Source organism: Lampetra planeri, chromosome 14 (genome assembly GCF_965212315.1).
Source record: "Lampetra planeri chromosome 14, kcLamPlan1.2.h2, whole genome shotgun sequence".
In the NCBI taxonomy this organism is placed as follows: Eukaryota; Metazoa; Chordata; class Hyperoartia; order Petromyzontiformes; family Petromyzontidae; genus Lampetra; species Lampetra planeri.
In genome coordinates this window covers 3,364,840-3,380,135 of record NC_136120.1, presented here as the reverse complement: position 1 = coordinate 3,380,135, position 15,296 = coordinate 3,364,840, and the positions used below count along the sequence as shown (strand labels likewise).

The 15,296-nt window shown below is 47.1% G+C and overlaps 1 protein-coding gene across 1 annotated transcript; it reads right to left on the bottom strand.

Moving 5' to 3' along the window:
- Positions 1 to 3,294: 3,294 nt before the first annotated feature.
- Positions 3,295 to 10,223, bottom strand: LOC144722307 (tribbles homolog 2-like). Its single transcript, XM_078600447.1, has 3 exons — positions 9,158 to 10,223; positions 6,201 to 6,493; positions 3,295 to 4,726 (listed from the first exon to the last, which is right to left on the bottom strand). The coding sequence occupies exons 1-3, from the start codon at positions 9,422 to 9,424 to the stop codon at positions 4,177 to 4,179; spliced, it is 1,110 nt and encodes a 369-aa protein (XP_078456573.1). The 5' UTR covers positions 9,425 to 10,223; the 3' UTR covers positions 3,295 to 4,176.
- Between the last annotated feature and the right edge of the window lie 5,073 nt (positions 10,224 to 15,296).

Below are 15,296 nucleotides of genomic sequence, written 5' to 3'. Positions count from 1 at the left end.
TTCGTTCCCACGCTTATTTATGTGCTTCAGTTTTTGTTCCATTTTCTTTAATTTTTTTGATCCGTGTCATAGCAGGCAATAAGCACGAATCGATAACGTCTCTTTCTAACGGAGCAATGACCTCAGAAAGGACAGGACCAAGATTGTAGCATCATCACACGATGAGAAATTGGGTTAGCGTGGGTACGCATTCATCCAGCAGATCATGGTGAATCATGATGACATCCAATGTTCACGAGAAAAGTCACTACTATTGCTCGACATGCCCTCATGCGCTTCTGTATATTTAGTTTTGTTGTACAACTGAAATATACAATTGCAGCTCCTATATAAAATAAAGAAGACTGGCTAATTTTCTCGACTAATCAAATAAAGCAATTTCATGAAACATCTTGAAAAAAGATTCAATTTTCAGGCAGTATTTAATATTAAAGGTAGTCAACATTTCGGCAATGCCCGTCTGGAGATTAGATTCCAACCATTAAACTTCACACAGGGCAGATGGGTAGACGAAAAGCCACCATGCTAATGGGGATCTGTAGTTTGGCCACAAAGCAAATCCCCATCCTTGGGAAGCGCAGAGAAATGGGGTCATGTCTCCAGAACAGGCCATGCAGTGCGTGTAAAGCTGACCCACAATGACAAACCCCTAATTGATTTGTCTCAAAAGTGGGTCTAATTACACGGATTGGGGCTTCTGTCCAGACAGCGTGGAGCTCAAAATTGAGGCTTGCCCTACATGACTGCTCTTCAGTCTAGAGGCCTAGCCCAGTTAACCTGGTTCCTATTGGGTTCATGGTCATCACGTTGACTGCCTCGCATAGTATACAGGTCATGGGTTCGATCCCGACGCTGAAGCTTGTATATTTGGAGTTTTCATGTCTCTCCTCGTGGTCACGTGGATTTATCACCAGGTTCAAAACCGTACACTTTTAGAAACATATTTTTTTAGTATTTGGCTTCTTTAAATTTCCACTTCGTTGAGCTGTCATTTGTGACCAGGTCGCTTCTGAAAAAGAGCTATATCGTTCATTGGGCCTTACCTGGTAAAATAACTCTTCTTTTTGCCTGGTCTAATAGGTGCAATGTCTACAGTATTTCGGTATTTTTTTAAAGGAGAAAAAAATATTTTATGAAATTTTCCAGATCTTGCCGACTGCCGTATAATGTAATCACAATATAAATGAATGTTTTTGCCAGTGCTGTTGCCCAAACGGCTACCGTTTAAAAGACCATGCAATAAACGTTACAGACATTACTAATGGGCTGGGTGGCTAGCATTGTCAAGAGTACTGAGCTGGCACAGATGAAATGTTTGGTCTAAATCTGGGAACCCACCTGTGATTAAACTGAGTCCTCAAGTGAAGCGACTTAATGGTTTAAGCCTGGTAAACAAATAAGAACCAAAATATTAATTAATTTGTATTTTCACTTGATTATAAATACATTCTTATTTTGAGGATTTCTATTTTCATTTGACTGACATGCGATGACAACGTTTCATCAGTTTATATAAATGGTATGGTATACTGGGCGTGAATGCAGCAGCCACTTCACGTGGTCTCAATGTACATCTATCCTGGCACAAGTGCTACGGTGACATCACCGCCACTTTATTGTGAATGGCGGTTGTTGTTGTGTTGTTATCGCGGTGACCTGTCATAGCTGACATTTTCTAGGTCTATTCTGACACAGGATGGTGCACTGCTAGTTGTATGCATACCACATAGACATACCACGTGGACGTGTTGGATTATACGGTAATTTAAATAAAATTGAGTACGAAATACACAATAATTTACGCAGCTATTTTTACTGGTCTCCATTGCTAAAGAGAAAATGTTTATTATTGTACTTTGACCTTCATAAATAAAGGCCTTCCAGTGAGCAAATATATTTAATGTGTAAATGCATTTCACTCTTAAATGTATTCTTACATTCATCACGATATGAAATGTCATACTGCCTGTTATTTAACAATATGTGCAATGTGATATTTACGGTGCGAAATATTTGCTTAATCATTTCATGGTATGTTCCTGGGTAGTAAGTATTATTTTCTAATTGCTTATGCCTCAAAAGTACAGAACATGGCTATAATTATTCCCCACAAACTTTGCTTTTGTGATCAGGACACAAAACCAAAGTTAATTATATTCTTTGGGTCTTTTCGTGAAGCCACGGTAGATAGAAAAAATAATAAAAATATCACGACGTTTCGATCGCAACACAAGCAATCGTCTTCACCTGATGACGATTGCTTGTGTTGCGAGCGATCAGGTGCATACGATTGCTTGTGTTGCGATCGAAACGTCGTGATATTGTTATTATTTTGATTAATTTTTCTATCTACGTGGCTTTACCGAAAGACCCAAAGAAAATGAATTCCTGCAGTCACGAAAGCTTTGACGTCAAAGTTAATAATCCACTCCGTTAATAACACTGTGTAACAAATTGTATTATTTTTTGTTCCTGGGTAGTAAGTATTATTTCCTAATTGCTTATGCCTCAAAAGTACAGAAAATTTATATTATTCCCCACAAACTTTGCTTTTGTGACCAGAACATTGATATTCTGAAATTGACCTATTTTCAATGATAATAATAGCCATTTTCTATACTTTTGAGGCATAAGAAATTAGGAAATAACACTTACTACCCAGGAACAAAAATCGTCTTACATAGTGAATGTAAAGCCCGTTGGGACAATGAAGGCCTCCCCATGCCATACTAATCAAGGCAGTTGTTTGACCATACTTGACCATGCTGGTCAGTGTGTGTTGGTGAAGGAGATGCCCAGGATCTGTTCAGATATCACTCGCCACCGACATTATCCACAGTCGGGAATTGAACTCACATCGCCCGGTTCACTGAGAAGGGCGCTATCAATTGCACTACCGGTCCACCCCGTTTTAACTCTTATGCTTCTCATACTTGAGAAGAGCTGATATACCACAGCCTTCACGCAACCACCCTATTTAACGTGGATATGTGTTACTAAGTAGCAGAGGTGGGACAAAGTCATTGTTATGCAAGTCCAAGTCGAGTCGCAAGTCATCAAATTCATGACTCGAGTCTGACTCGAGTCCAAGTCACATGACTCGAGTCCACATCTCATAGGTGGGACAAAGTCATTGTTATGCAAGTCCAAGTCGAGTCGCAAGTCATCAAATTCATGACTCGAGTCTGACTCGAGTCCAAGTCACATGACTCGAGTCCACACCTCTGCTAAGTAGACAAAATGTACGGGCCTTGCAGCGCATGTTGAGTTCACTTTACACATCAATACCACTGAGTCGTTTGAGTCAACGTGTTTTATTATAAAACACAGAATCAATTCCTGTACATAAATGCAAAATGGATAAAACAATCCATTCAAAGTAGTAAACAACACTGCTTGCACCATTTGAGTTTACATTTTATAAAGAATTTAAGAACCAATCTCTGAACCGTTAAAAACGCACGTCAAGTGCAGTACGATTGGCTACGCACAGTGCGAAAGAAGTTCAACATACACACGTCGACAAAGCAAATAACATGGCGATAAAAAGCTGATACACATGTATTTCAAACATGGGCACGTCGTAATATTGCCTCTTCCAAACCCTGCTGCTATAAAAACAAGTAAAAACAACCTCACCCTCGGAACTGTTACAGCCATGGTCCGTTTCAGACACCAGATCACATTCTGCAAGTTTGCGTAATATCGCTGTGCAATGAACCCTCCATGGGAGGGTGAGCGGCGTTCTATATATAATGCAAAATGGGATGCTGTCTGCCTCCTTGAGCGCACTTGGTTTGACTGTCAATTCCAGAGGTTTTGAAGACAGTGCTTAATGCTTAGTGCCTCCGGATGCCAAGTCATATCACGTATCGTATACCGCATATGCACACACAGCGCGATGATAGACGTTGGCAGCTTGGAGATGCATGCAGACTTGTGTGCAAGACATCCATCCAAACGTGCTAAATGGCAGTCCACAAATGAGTTTCCGACGTTTATATACAGACTGAGTGTCATGCCTTGTTATGCGTGTGGGTTTTATCACGGTACTTTGGTTTAGTCCCACACGTAACAGTACTCAGTCTAGAACTGGCCATACGTCACAATCCAGGACCTTCCTGAATAAGTATCCTGAGACTCAGGCTTTGCTGGACAAACAAACATTCCATTAATTCAGCTAAAGAACAAGTCGCCAGCCTCTTCAACCCCCACATCAGGCACCGTCTGGTCGTCGTTCCTTGCCCGCGCACAGCCTGCATTCACACTCGGGTTCGCGGACATAGTTCTGGAGTTTGTGGCGGTGTCCGTGTCTGAGCCTGCGTCGCCAACTCTCAGCCACGGGTGCTGCAGGGCATCCCGCGCCGTGGCCCTCTCGGACGGCTCGTGCCGCAGCAGGCCCCCGATGAGGCAGCGTGCCGCCGGTGAGAGCCACTCGGGGAGCGCGTAGCGGCCGTGGCGGATCTTGCGGAAGAGGGCCGAGGGTGCCGGGTCGTGGAACGGGTAGCGGCCCACGAGCATGGCGTACAGCGCGACACCCAGCCCCCACACGTCGGCGGCACGGCCAGAGTACGGCACGGGCCGGGGAGCGCCGGCGGATGCGGACGGCGACGACCGCAGCAACTCGGGGCTCACGTAAGCCGGGCACGCGCGACGGTCGGTCAGGGAGTCGTCCGTGCCCTGCAGCAGCAGCGCGTCCTCCAGCCCGTCCAGCACCAGCTCCGTCCTGCAGCGGGGACATCGATTATTGCAACTTTCATTGTTCTGCAAATGCTCCACTGTTGTAGAAATAAGTTAGGGAAAATCATAAATACGTGTTGAATATGTAATGGATTGCAATGTGGGGTTTGTCTGGAAGTACTGAAATAGCAGTGTGGAAATCGATGGGTAGTATTCGAGGCAATAAGCGTTTGAATATTTGTCAATAGTCTTGTTTGCTCTGGTTTGTATTGCCAAATTTTGGTCAATCCTCTGATCACTTTGCCTAGTTTTAATAGGATAAAGCCCTTATAGAAGCTCAACTTTACACTACAGTTTACTCAAAACAAATATAGAGTATTAAAAATGGGTTTGGACAACTTTAACACTGTCCGTAACTTTTTAGAGGTTTTAACCTATTACACGTTGACTTCAACATTTCCCCCAAGTTTCTGCGATCAATAACAAGCACGCGTTCAAGTAATGAGTCATGTTTGCAAATGAGCGCGTGAGTTCACGTTTTATTTTAATGTTTTAATAATTTCAAGGTATTATTTCAAACTGAGAACAAGGGTGTGTGCGTAACGTAGTGCCTCTGGGCTACGAATGCGCCTATGTAAGTGAACGTGTCAAATTACAGCTAAAGCTGTAATTTTCGCAATTTGTCCACGATCAAAGGTGTTTAGTCAAAGTCAGAAATTACCAACATTATTGAGCTTAGCAAGAAGCATACGGGGTAAAGGACCAGAAGCGTTGCACTATCTCCAGCCCTGTGCCCCCTTACGTAGCGGGCCCAGCTCCAGCTCATCGAGGATTAGGGGGGCGTAGTAGCGCAGTTGTTCGGGTGGACAACCAGAGCAGTAACATACTGCTAAGGAAAATGAATTTGGGTGGGCCAAATGGATATATGGCGGCTTTGGCATGCACTGTCTAGACAACCTGCCAGGCAAACTGCCCTCACTCCAACTCGCTTTCCAAAAGCCAAGAAACTTTGACCCTTGTACACATGACTCACAGCACATGGCATGAGCACACATGACATGGTCCCATCCTCCCTAGGTATTGTAACAACGAGAACAGAAAAAAACGCAAATTGCTGTAAACATTAACTACATGTATTCACCACCATCATCATATTTGGTATCCGGGATATTGTCTGGTTCGTTGGTAGACCACTTATCTCCAAGCATTTAAAGGAAAATTAACTGCTTAAACAGCAACATTAATTGAGTCTAATTCACTAATTGGGAGCAGATTTGAAGCATTTGAATTCTATGTGGTTGTTTTGCTCTGATTTATATTCCTTTCATTCTGTGTATTTGTCTTGGCATTGCTGCTCTTGTCATATCGGAGACCCAGAAACTTTCCTCGTCTCCCTTGAGAGTTCCACACCTGGTTAAACACAACCAACTTGAAACCCCAAATGCATCCCATAGTTAATCCAGCCGTGCCACCTGCCCTGCTGCATCTACCCAGGCGTGAGTGCGCGCACACACACACACCTTTTGGGGTCCCTGAAGACGAAGCGACGCAGCTTGAGGTCACGGAGCACCAGGCCTTGCTCGTGACAGCACGCCACCGCCTCCGCCATGTGGCGGAAGAGTCGTGCCGCCTCGGGCTCCGGCAGGCGGCCCCGCTCCCGCACCAGCGCGTGCGCGTCGCTGTGCGCGTGCGCGTGGAGCGCGTACGCGCGCCGAGAGCCCACGAGCAGCTCCACGGGCGAGGACACGAGCTCGTGCGGACACACGCGGCGGTACGCCTCCAGCAGCGTCGGCCAGCGGGCTGCTTCCACCACCTGCACAAGACACAGGCCACGGGGAGTGACATCGTCATCGGTGTTATTGTTGACGCGAACACCTCCATCGGCACAATCATCGCCATTATTGTGATTATGATCACGATCATCTCAACAGTCACGATCATCACCATGGTTGTTCTTGTTTTCACGATCCTCATTTTCGTGATTACCATCAATGTCATCAACATCATCATTACTATAGTCACTATTGTCACTAACACCAGCAATGTCATGATCATCATTTTGATGATACTAATAATGTCAAGCAAGTATCAACGAAAGCCTCAATGAGTTTTAAAACTTTTTCAGGAAGGCAGTGAATTGAGGATATATCGATGAGATATACCAATCCATGCCTCAAACGCACTTAATTGATCGCTGATGTGCACTATCAATTCTCGCCATCATCATCACTCGTTATTTTCATCATCAATAAAACAGTAAGTAGTAAAACATTGCGCCTCTTGGATATTAAACTTGAGACTGAGTGGTGTTGCTTTTAAATAAAAAAAACTCCTACTAACTTATTTTCATTTTCACAACCATTTAAATGATTGTCATCAATAATATCAAATTAAGAAATAGCTAAACAATTTTTCGATTTAAAGCTTTCGTGACTGCAGGCATTCATCTTCTTGGTTCTTTCGGTAAAGTCACGTAGAAGGGAAATAATAAAATAATAAAAATAAAACATAATAAAATAATTCTCACGACGTTTCGGCCACAGCTAAACAACTCAAGTGAGACTTGAAAATGAGTCTTGAGTCAAGGGTATTTCTGGTTGAAGGATATACCGATCACCCCTCTTCCAAATCATTTATCGTGTATACCACCAATCGACACAACAAATTATAAACACGCACTCGTATAAATATATTGTCTAGGCTGAATCAATTAGATCCTGACGAAACTCTGCACTCCGCCTACCTAACTACCCACTGTCAAATGTCTACCCCCTCTCCTCACAGGGTGAAAATGTATGCAGCTGTAATATAATACTATAGTTTCTGTTCGAGAAAAACCCGACTACATTGTGGTCGGCTAGGTCGAGTACACGCTCTGCAGTGCAACGCAGACTTTGTTGATTCGCTTTACAGAACTGGCCCCGTGTGTTGCCTCGCCCATTCCGTGAGTCGCGTAACCCTGTTGCAATATTGTCTGCGTTAGTGAGGGCGTCAATAGTTTTACATTATCGTGTCCACTTGGACCATCTGAGTCCCATGTTTTCGTATAACCGCAGATATATGAATAAAGTTCCGTACAGTACTGCACTCACGATTATTCTTTCCCATAATTACTTCAATACTAAGAATGCTGCAGGGTTATTTCAGAGAATGAAGCAATATATTTGCAAGGTATAAAAATCCTACAAAACTTCCAATATTTTTTACTCGAGTTAAAGAGTAAACAAAGACGGGTAATTATTGCTTCCTTAACAGTATAATTCACGTGTACATTTTTGTGCCACGGATTTTTTTCGTGGCAAAATATGCACGTTCGTCTCAAGAGGAGGAACAACAACACAATGGATCAGATAACATACATAAGTTACAAACGTTACACAAGTCCATGGCTGATAAGAAAGTAATTGGGCTTGGGCAGGCAACATTGGCAATAGCCGGTGGTCGATATTAACGTGGGAGTGGAGCCAAATCAACACGCCCGAAACGACTCCCCCCCCCACCCTGTCTCAAATACGAAGCGATTAAATCAGCTTGTGTGCAAGAATCAAATGTATTACATCGATTTGCTTTGAGGAAGAGGCATTGGACGAAATGTTGCCTACAGTATTATGTATTTGTTTTCCTGTGTAAGGCAGTGCTATTGACGAATGTGTTTGGAGTGTGTTGTTATGCGAGATGCTGAGACACCCACTAACAACGCAGCAGCAGCACCAAATAGTTTTAGGCGGACGTGTTGCAGTTTTGTTGCATCACGAGGTTGTTGTGAGCTGACAAGAGCGCGGGGGAGATATTCATACAGCAGTGAATACATTAAGGCTGATGATGGTGGTGGTGGCGATTTCATGGAGTGTTTACAACGTGGGGTTTTTTTTTCCAAGTCGTTCAGTACAAAAGTCACCAGGCATCAAAACAGATCGTGGCCATCAAGGGTAAATATTTTATTGCTGGTTCCAATCATCAACGTGGAAACTCCCTTAACCCGCCCAGCACTGAATCACAAATCATTGTTGCATTTTAAAGGAAGTCAAGAATTGAAGTTGAAAAGAACAGGGGATACAATCTATAACCGGATAAAGTCATAGTGCATACCATAATAAATACGTGAAATCAGCTCCTGACCTAAATAATTCTTCTATTATCACCAAGATGCGAAATCCACCCGGGCTCAGCACTTGAACTCAGCTTTTCACAGACGTTTTTGATTAAATAAAAAGCACCACACAATGCGTGTCCTTTAAAGCTTCCCAGCCACGTCTCAACCCCAGTAGGAATCAGTGTCTCCCCACCACCATCCACGCATCTCTCCTCAAACCCACAACCCACCTGTAGCTCCCCACCACCATCCACGCATCTCTCCTCTCTCAAACCCACAACCCACCTGTAGCTCCCCACCACCATCCACGCATCTCTCCTCAAACCCACAACCCACCTGTAGCTCCCCACCACCATCCACGCATCTCTCAAACCCACAACCCACCTTGCAGATGAACTCCTTCCCCGTGGCTTCGTGCACCGCTCTGTAGCCTCCCACGTCGAGCGGGGCCACCAGCAGGTACTCGCCCACTCTGGCCGGGCAGTGTCCCCGTGGCTTCACGGCCAAAGCCGGCGGGAGGCCCTCTCGCTCGGGGTGGTGCCGAGGGGTCTGGCCGCAGCTTGTATGGGCCCTCTTGCCGAGCAGCGAAGTCGGCCGGACCTCCTGGAGACGACGGAGCTCCTCCGTTGGACGAGTCTGAGTCTCTTCCATCGGGGACGGATGGCTCTGAAGGAAATGCGGCGTCGTCTCGACCGGTCCCCGTGTCTATCTGCGCTCCGTGTGATGTCCCTGGCCACCAAAAGAGCCCTCCCCGCCCCCTCTCAACAACAACTTGTCAATCTGCGGCTGGGTGGTTTCGCCACGCCAGCGCTCCTACCCTGCCCCCCACCCCCCAATGACCCAACGTGGTGAAGTAATCGTCGAGTTGACCTTCACGACCCCCCGCAGGTCAAACACGGCCCGTGCATCAGCCCGCGACTTTAATTGCGCATTAATTGCGTCCGCAACAGGAGCGAGCTCCAAACTGCTTGGACCAAACGAAGGCACGTGGCATGAGCTTACACCGTGTGCCTTGTCTTTTGTATCCTACGTTTCTATTTTCTAAGGCTTCCTTTTAACTTAAACGCCACTCCGAAAGTCGAGGTTTTCTTAATAAGTTAAGCCAGGTGACGTTTGCGAGGAATTGCACTACGGTTGCACGGCGTTATCCAAGCACAAAAACCGAACGATGTTTACCACGAAACCAAGTCTCTTAACTTCGCGACTTAACAACAACAAACACAATCAGCTGCGACTCCCATCCCCACCACACGCAGCGAGGCTGAGCTGCTGCTGCCTCCCTTGTAGTAACGAGAGCGATGGGGAGGATCGAGAGATGTGAGCGAGGAGGGAGATGGGGAGGAAGAGGAGAGCGATGAGGGAGTGTGCGGCAGCAGCAGCAGCATCAGCATCACGCAATCGCCTCTCTCTCTCTCGTTGGCCACATCGTGAAACGCGAGGCGGCGATTGAGTCAGCCCCGTCTCGCCCCCACCCTCGTCCCCCCACCCCACCCTCTCGCCCCCACCCCTTTCGCCCCCCCCACCCTCGGCCCCCCCCGCCCTCTCGCGCCCCCCACTCGCCCCCCCGCCATCTCGCGCCCCCCCCCCGCCCTCTCGCGCCCCCCCCCGCCCTCTCGCGCCCCCCCCCCCGCACCGCCCCCCGCCCTCTCGTGCCCACCCCCGCCCACTCGCGCCCCCCCCTCGGGGCGCGCAAAAGGGAAGCAGAACTGGTGCGGCGGTGACGTAAGGAAGGAGGTAAACAGCTGCGTGGACGAGAAGTGACGTGGAGTGCTCGCTCGCTCATTCACCAACTCAGACACTCACCCACTCAGACACCCACTCATTCACTCAGACACCCACTCATTCACTCAGACACCCACTCATTCACTCAGACACCCACTCAGACACCCACTCACACACTCACTCAGACACACACTCACTCAGACACACACTCACTCAGACACTCACTCACACAGACACCCACTCAGACACTCATTCACCCACTCAGACACGCACTCACTCAGACACACACTCAGACACTCACTCAGACACTCACCCACTCAGACACTCACACACTCAGACACTCAGACACCCACATACTCAGACACTCACACACTCAGACACTCACTCAGACACCCACTCACTCAGACACTCACCCACTCACACACTCACTCACTCAGACACCCACTTATTCACTCAGACACCCACTCATTCACTCAGATACTCACTCAGACACCCACTCATTCACTCAGACACCCACTCAGACACCCACTCACACACTCACTCAGACACACACTCACTCAGACACACACTCACTCAGACACTCACTCACACAGACACCCACTCAGACACTCATTCACCCACTCAGACACGCACTCACTCAGACACACACTCACTCAGACACTCACTCAGACACTCACCCACTCAGACACTCACACACTCAGACACTCAGACACCCACATACTCAGACACTCACACACTCAGACACTCACTCAGACACCCACTCACTCAGACACTCACCCACTCACACACTCACTCACTCAGACACCCACTTATTCACTCAGACACCCACTCATTCACTCAGATACTCACTCAGACACTCACTCACTCAGACACTCACTCAGACACTCACTCAGACACTCACTCACTCAGACATTCACTCAGACACTCACTCACTCAGACACTCACTCACTCAGACACTCACTCAGACACTCATTCAGACACTCACTCACTCAGACACTCACTCACCCACTCAGACACTCACCCACTCAAACACTCACTCAAACACTCACTCAGACACTCACTCAGACACTCACTCAGACACTCACTCACCCACTCAGACACCCACTCAGACACTCATTCACCCACTCAGACACTCACTCAGACACTCACTCACTCAGACACTCACTCACTCAGACACCCACTCACCCACTCACTCAGACACTCACTCACTCAGACACTCACTCAGACACTCACTCACTCAGACACCCACTCACCCACTCAGACACTCACTCACTCAGACACTCATTCAGACACTCATTCACCCACTCAGACACCCACTCAGACACTCACTCACCCACTCAGACACTCACCTACTCACTCAGACACTCACTCAGACACACACTGAGATACACTCAGATACTCACTTAGACAAAGATCCCCCGTATAGCCTTAACAGACTGTAGGGGCAAGTGCTGTTCGCGAGCACCTATGAAGGCCAGCACGGCACACGAGGGGGTGGGTTGGCCAGCAGTACGCCCGGCCGCCTTTGTCTCCCCAGTGGCGATGTTTACACACCGCCTCAATCTTAAAACGACGTACTCGTTTTAAGGTTGAGGCGACCTAGGCGAGTCCCGGGACCGGTTCGGATAATCGTCACGGGTATCGGCCGTGAGCGTGAATCTTAACTCGGCGGGTTAGTAGCGCAGTGCGCTAATCACTGCGCCACCGCTCCCCACAAGGCACATCAGCCACATGGCCAGAAATCATTGGCGAGTGTCGTCAGCTGTGGAGGCTGGAACACCTCCAAGGTCATTGTGACTGTGATGATGAATCCGCGTCCCTTTTATTGAACACAAAGCGAAGTTGAGGCGCGACACTGAACGGCGTAAAGTCAGTTCCGTAAACAAGTCAACGCGATACTGTGCAGTTCAACTTTACTGTTGAAACTAGAATCGTAAATGGACATTTACAGGCCGTGTTGTCAAATCACCTGCTGAGTAAGGAGATATCACCGCGCCGTGTGGATCGTGGGGGTTATTTGGCCACACTTTGCCACTCTGGAAGGTGCAGGTCGGTCGAGGTGGAGAAGCACTTTCCCCCTGGCCCATGCTGCTCACGACGTATCCCCGAAGCAGCGGATAGCAACGCGTGATGCGTGGTGGTCGCCCACACAAGCACTATCCAGGCTCATTCATGATGACCCAGTAAATAAACACATTCCCCTGCGGAGGGAGCTGGTAGGAACGTTGGGTTGTTCGGTCAATGGCCAGGGTCAACGGCGGCGTGGTGTATTCCGCAAATATGGCCGACTGTGAGGGCGGGCACAAGCCGGCGTGAGTAGGTTAAACGTTGAGTTTTATAAGGGCACCACGGGGTGACCAGCCCCTCCCCACCCCACCCAGCCCCACCCCACCCTCCCCACCCAGCCCCACCCTCCTCACCCAGCCCCTCCCACCCCCCACCCAGCCCCTCCCCACTCAGCCCCTCTCCACCCTCCCCTCTCCACCCAGCCCCCCACCCAGCCCCACCCTCCCCACCCTCCCCTCCCCACCCAGCCCCTCCCCACCCTCCCCTCTCCACCCAGCCCCACCCCTCCAATTTTTGGATGTACGACGGACGGACACAATAATCCCCTGTGGGCTGGTGTAACCAGGAGGTTCCTACCAGTATCAGACTCTGGGCCAACGTTCGTCCAAAGATTCCAAACCACCCGTCAAGGTTGACCCAATGTTGGCTTGTTTACTGGGGAGCTTCCGTGACCTGCCGAGATCAGGTTCACTCCGGCTGGTCTGGTGACAGCCGGGATCTTGGCACTCCTGTACCACCATCACGTTAGACTACAAGATAAACACAACGCTCTTCTTCACCCACCATACACACACGTTCGCGTGTACTCGTCGTACAATCATACACTCGTACTCATTACGTGATCACAACGTCGGCATGTTCACTGGGGAGCTTCCGTGAAATTGCTGACTCCAGTGGACGAATGTTGTTTTGCAATTGCGCATGCATGGGTCGCCACATGTTGCAATAACGGCGCAATGGTGTGTCGATAATGATGCAATCGATAACCCGAGATAGAATCGCATCAACATCGCCACAGATAACACTGGCCAACAAAAAAAAAACATTTTTTTCTGGCCTGGACTTTTGCAGCTGTTTTAGACTAATTTCAGGGTGCTGATTCCAAATCTGATCTCAGATTTGCTCTATCACATCTCATTTTTATGCTATCGGCATACCCCATTTTCATTGATTTTACCCGAAATTAACTCTGTCACTTATGATTGCAAGTTGTTGCGAGTCAGTAACTGCTTTAGTGTTAAAATATGGTGCTGTAATTTTAGGATAGTGTGTTTATAATATCATTCATGTAGATATCCACATTTATTTAATATCTTTCTTATGCAGTTTTTATTGAAAATTCAATATTTGATATCTGAAAAACCTGATGTGATAGACAAAAACTGATGCCAGATTTGGAATCAGCACCCCAAAATTACCTTAAAACCGTTGGAATACCTTATGCCAGAAAAAGTGTGTTGACCAGTGTAATTATTCAGTTGTAATGTACACGGACAAAGCAGCAATAATCGCCCCCTATTGGCAAGACTAATGCCTTGTTGCTGAGTCACTTTGCGTCGCATAGGGTACAGCTGCCACTGGAGGTGCCCTGCGAATTGTTTGAAACGAGATGATGTGAGGCGCTTTGACCTGCTGAGGCATTAAACGCATATCCATGCCAATAAAATGATAATATAAACAGCTGTCGTCATACTCTTCTTACAATCCTGTACGAAGAGCACCAAAAGTAATAATCGTTTAACGTAATAAAAAGCCAAGATAATACGAATTGTGAGGTTTAAACAAACTAATATTCGCATGGATTTAAATAATATTCTGGCGAAAGAATTACATTAAGAGCACAAACTAAAACTTTAGAGCATTTCTTGTGTATGTCGCCAACCGTGATAAATTGTAGGTGCCACGCTTTTAAGTGAACCATTCCAGCCTTTTGTATTATCTATTATCTCTTCCGAAGTTCTTCCGCCGTTTTAATTCTATTGAACGTGTATTTGTTACACGGAATATCCCGTTTATCCAGCTAGTTGTGTGATATATATACACAGTCGTCTGATGTGTACGTATCTTGAACTTCTTTCGCACGGTACGTAGCCAATCGTGCAAATCGGAGGTGCCGGGAAGGGCATATAATAAATATGATATCTTAAAATAATTGTTAGATTTTACTAATGTTTTCACGATTCAATTACAAAAAAAACACATTTTTACAATGAAAAATAAGATTTGTATCCGGTATCCTCATGATCCGTCAGCTCCACGTGTTTCCCGCTCAGTCACCGAGCTCGCCTGACACCACGTGGCAGTGGAGCCCTGAGGAGCCCAGCCAGCAGCCAGCCAGGAAACTCGGGGCATATGTTATTTGATAAATTATATACTTGAGAATTGGAATACTTTAGAAAAACAACTAGAGCAACAATAATCACGATATGAATGTATTTAGAAAAAAAGTACAAGACTATTGTGTTGGTTTGTAAATGTCGGAGTATTGTCATATCGTGGTAACTGTCAGCTGCATCGTATTGGAAGCGATGGTTCGAGATCAGACTGCTATGCATGCACGCACCAGAAGAAGGCATGTCTATTATCGACACAACACATTCCTGCGGAGGGAGCTGGTAGGAACGTTGGGTTGCTCGGTCAATGGCCAGGTCAATGGCCAGGGTGTAGTCCGCAAATATGGCCGACTGTGAGGGCGGGCACAAGCCGGCGTGAGTAGGTTAAACGTTGAGTTTTA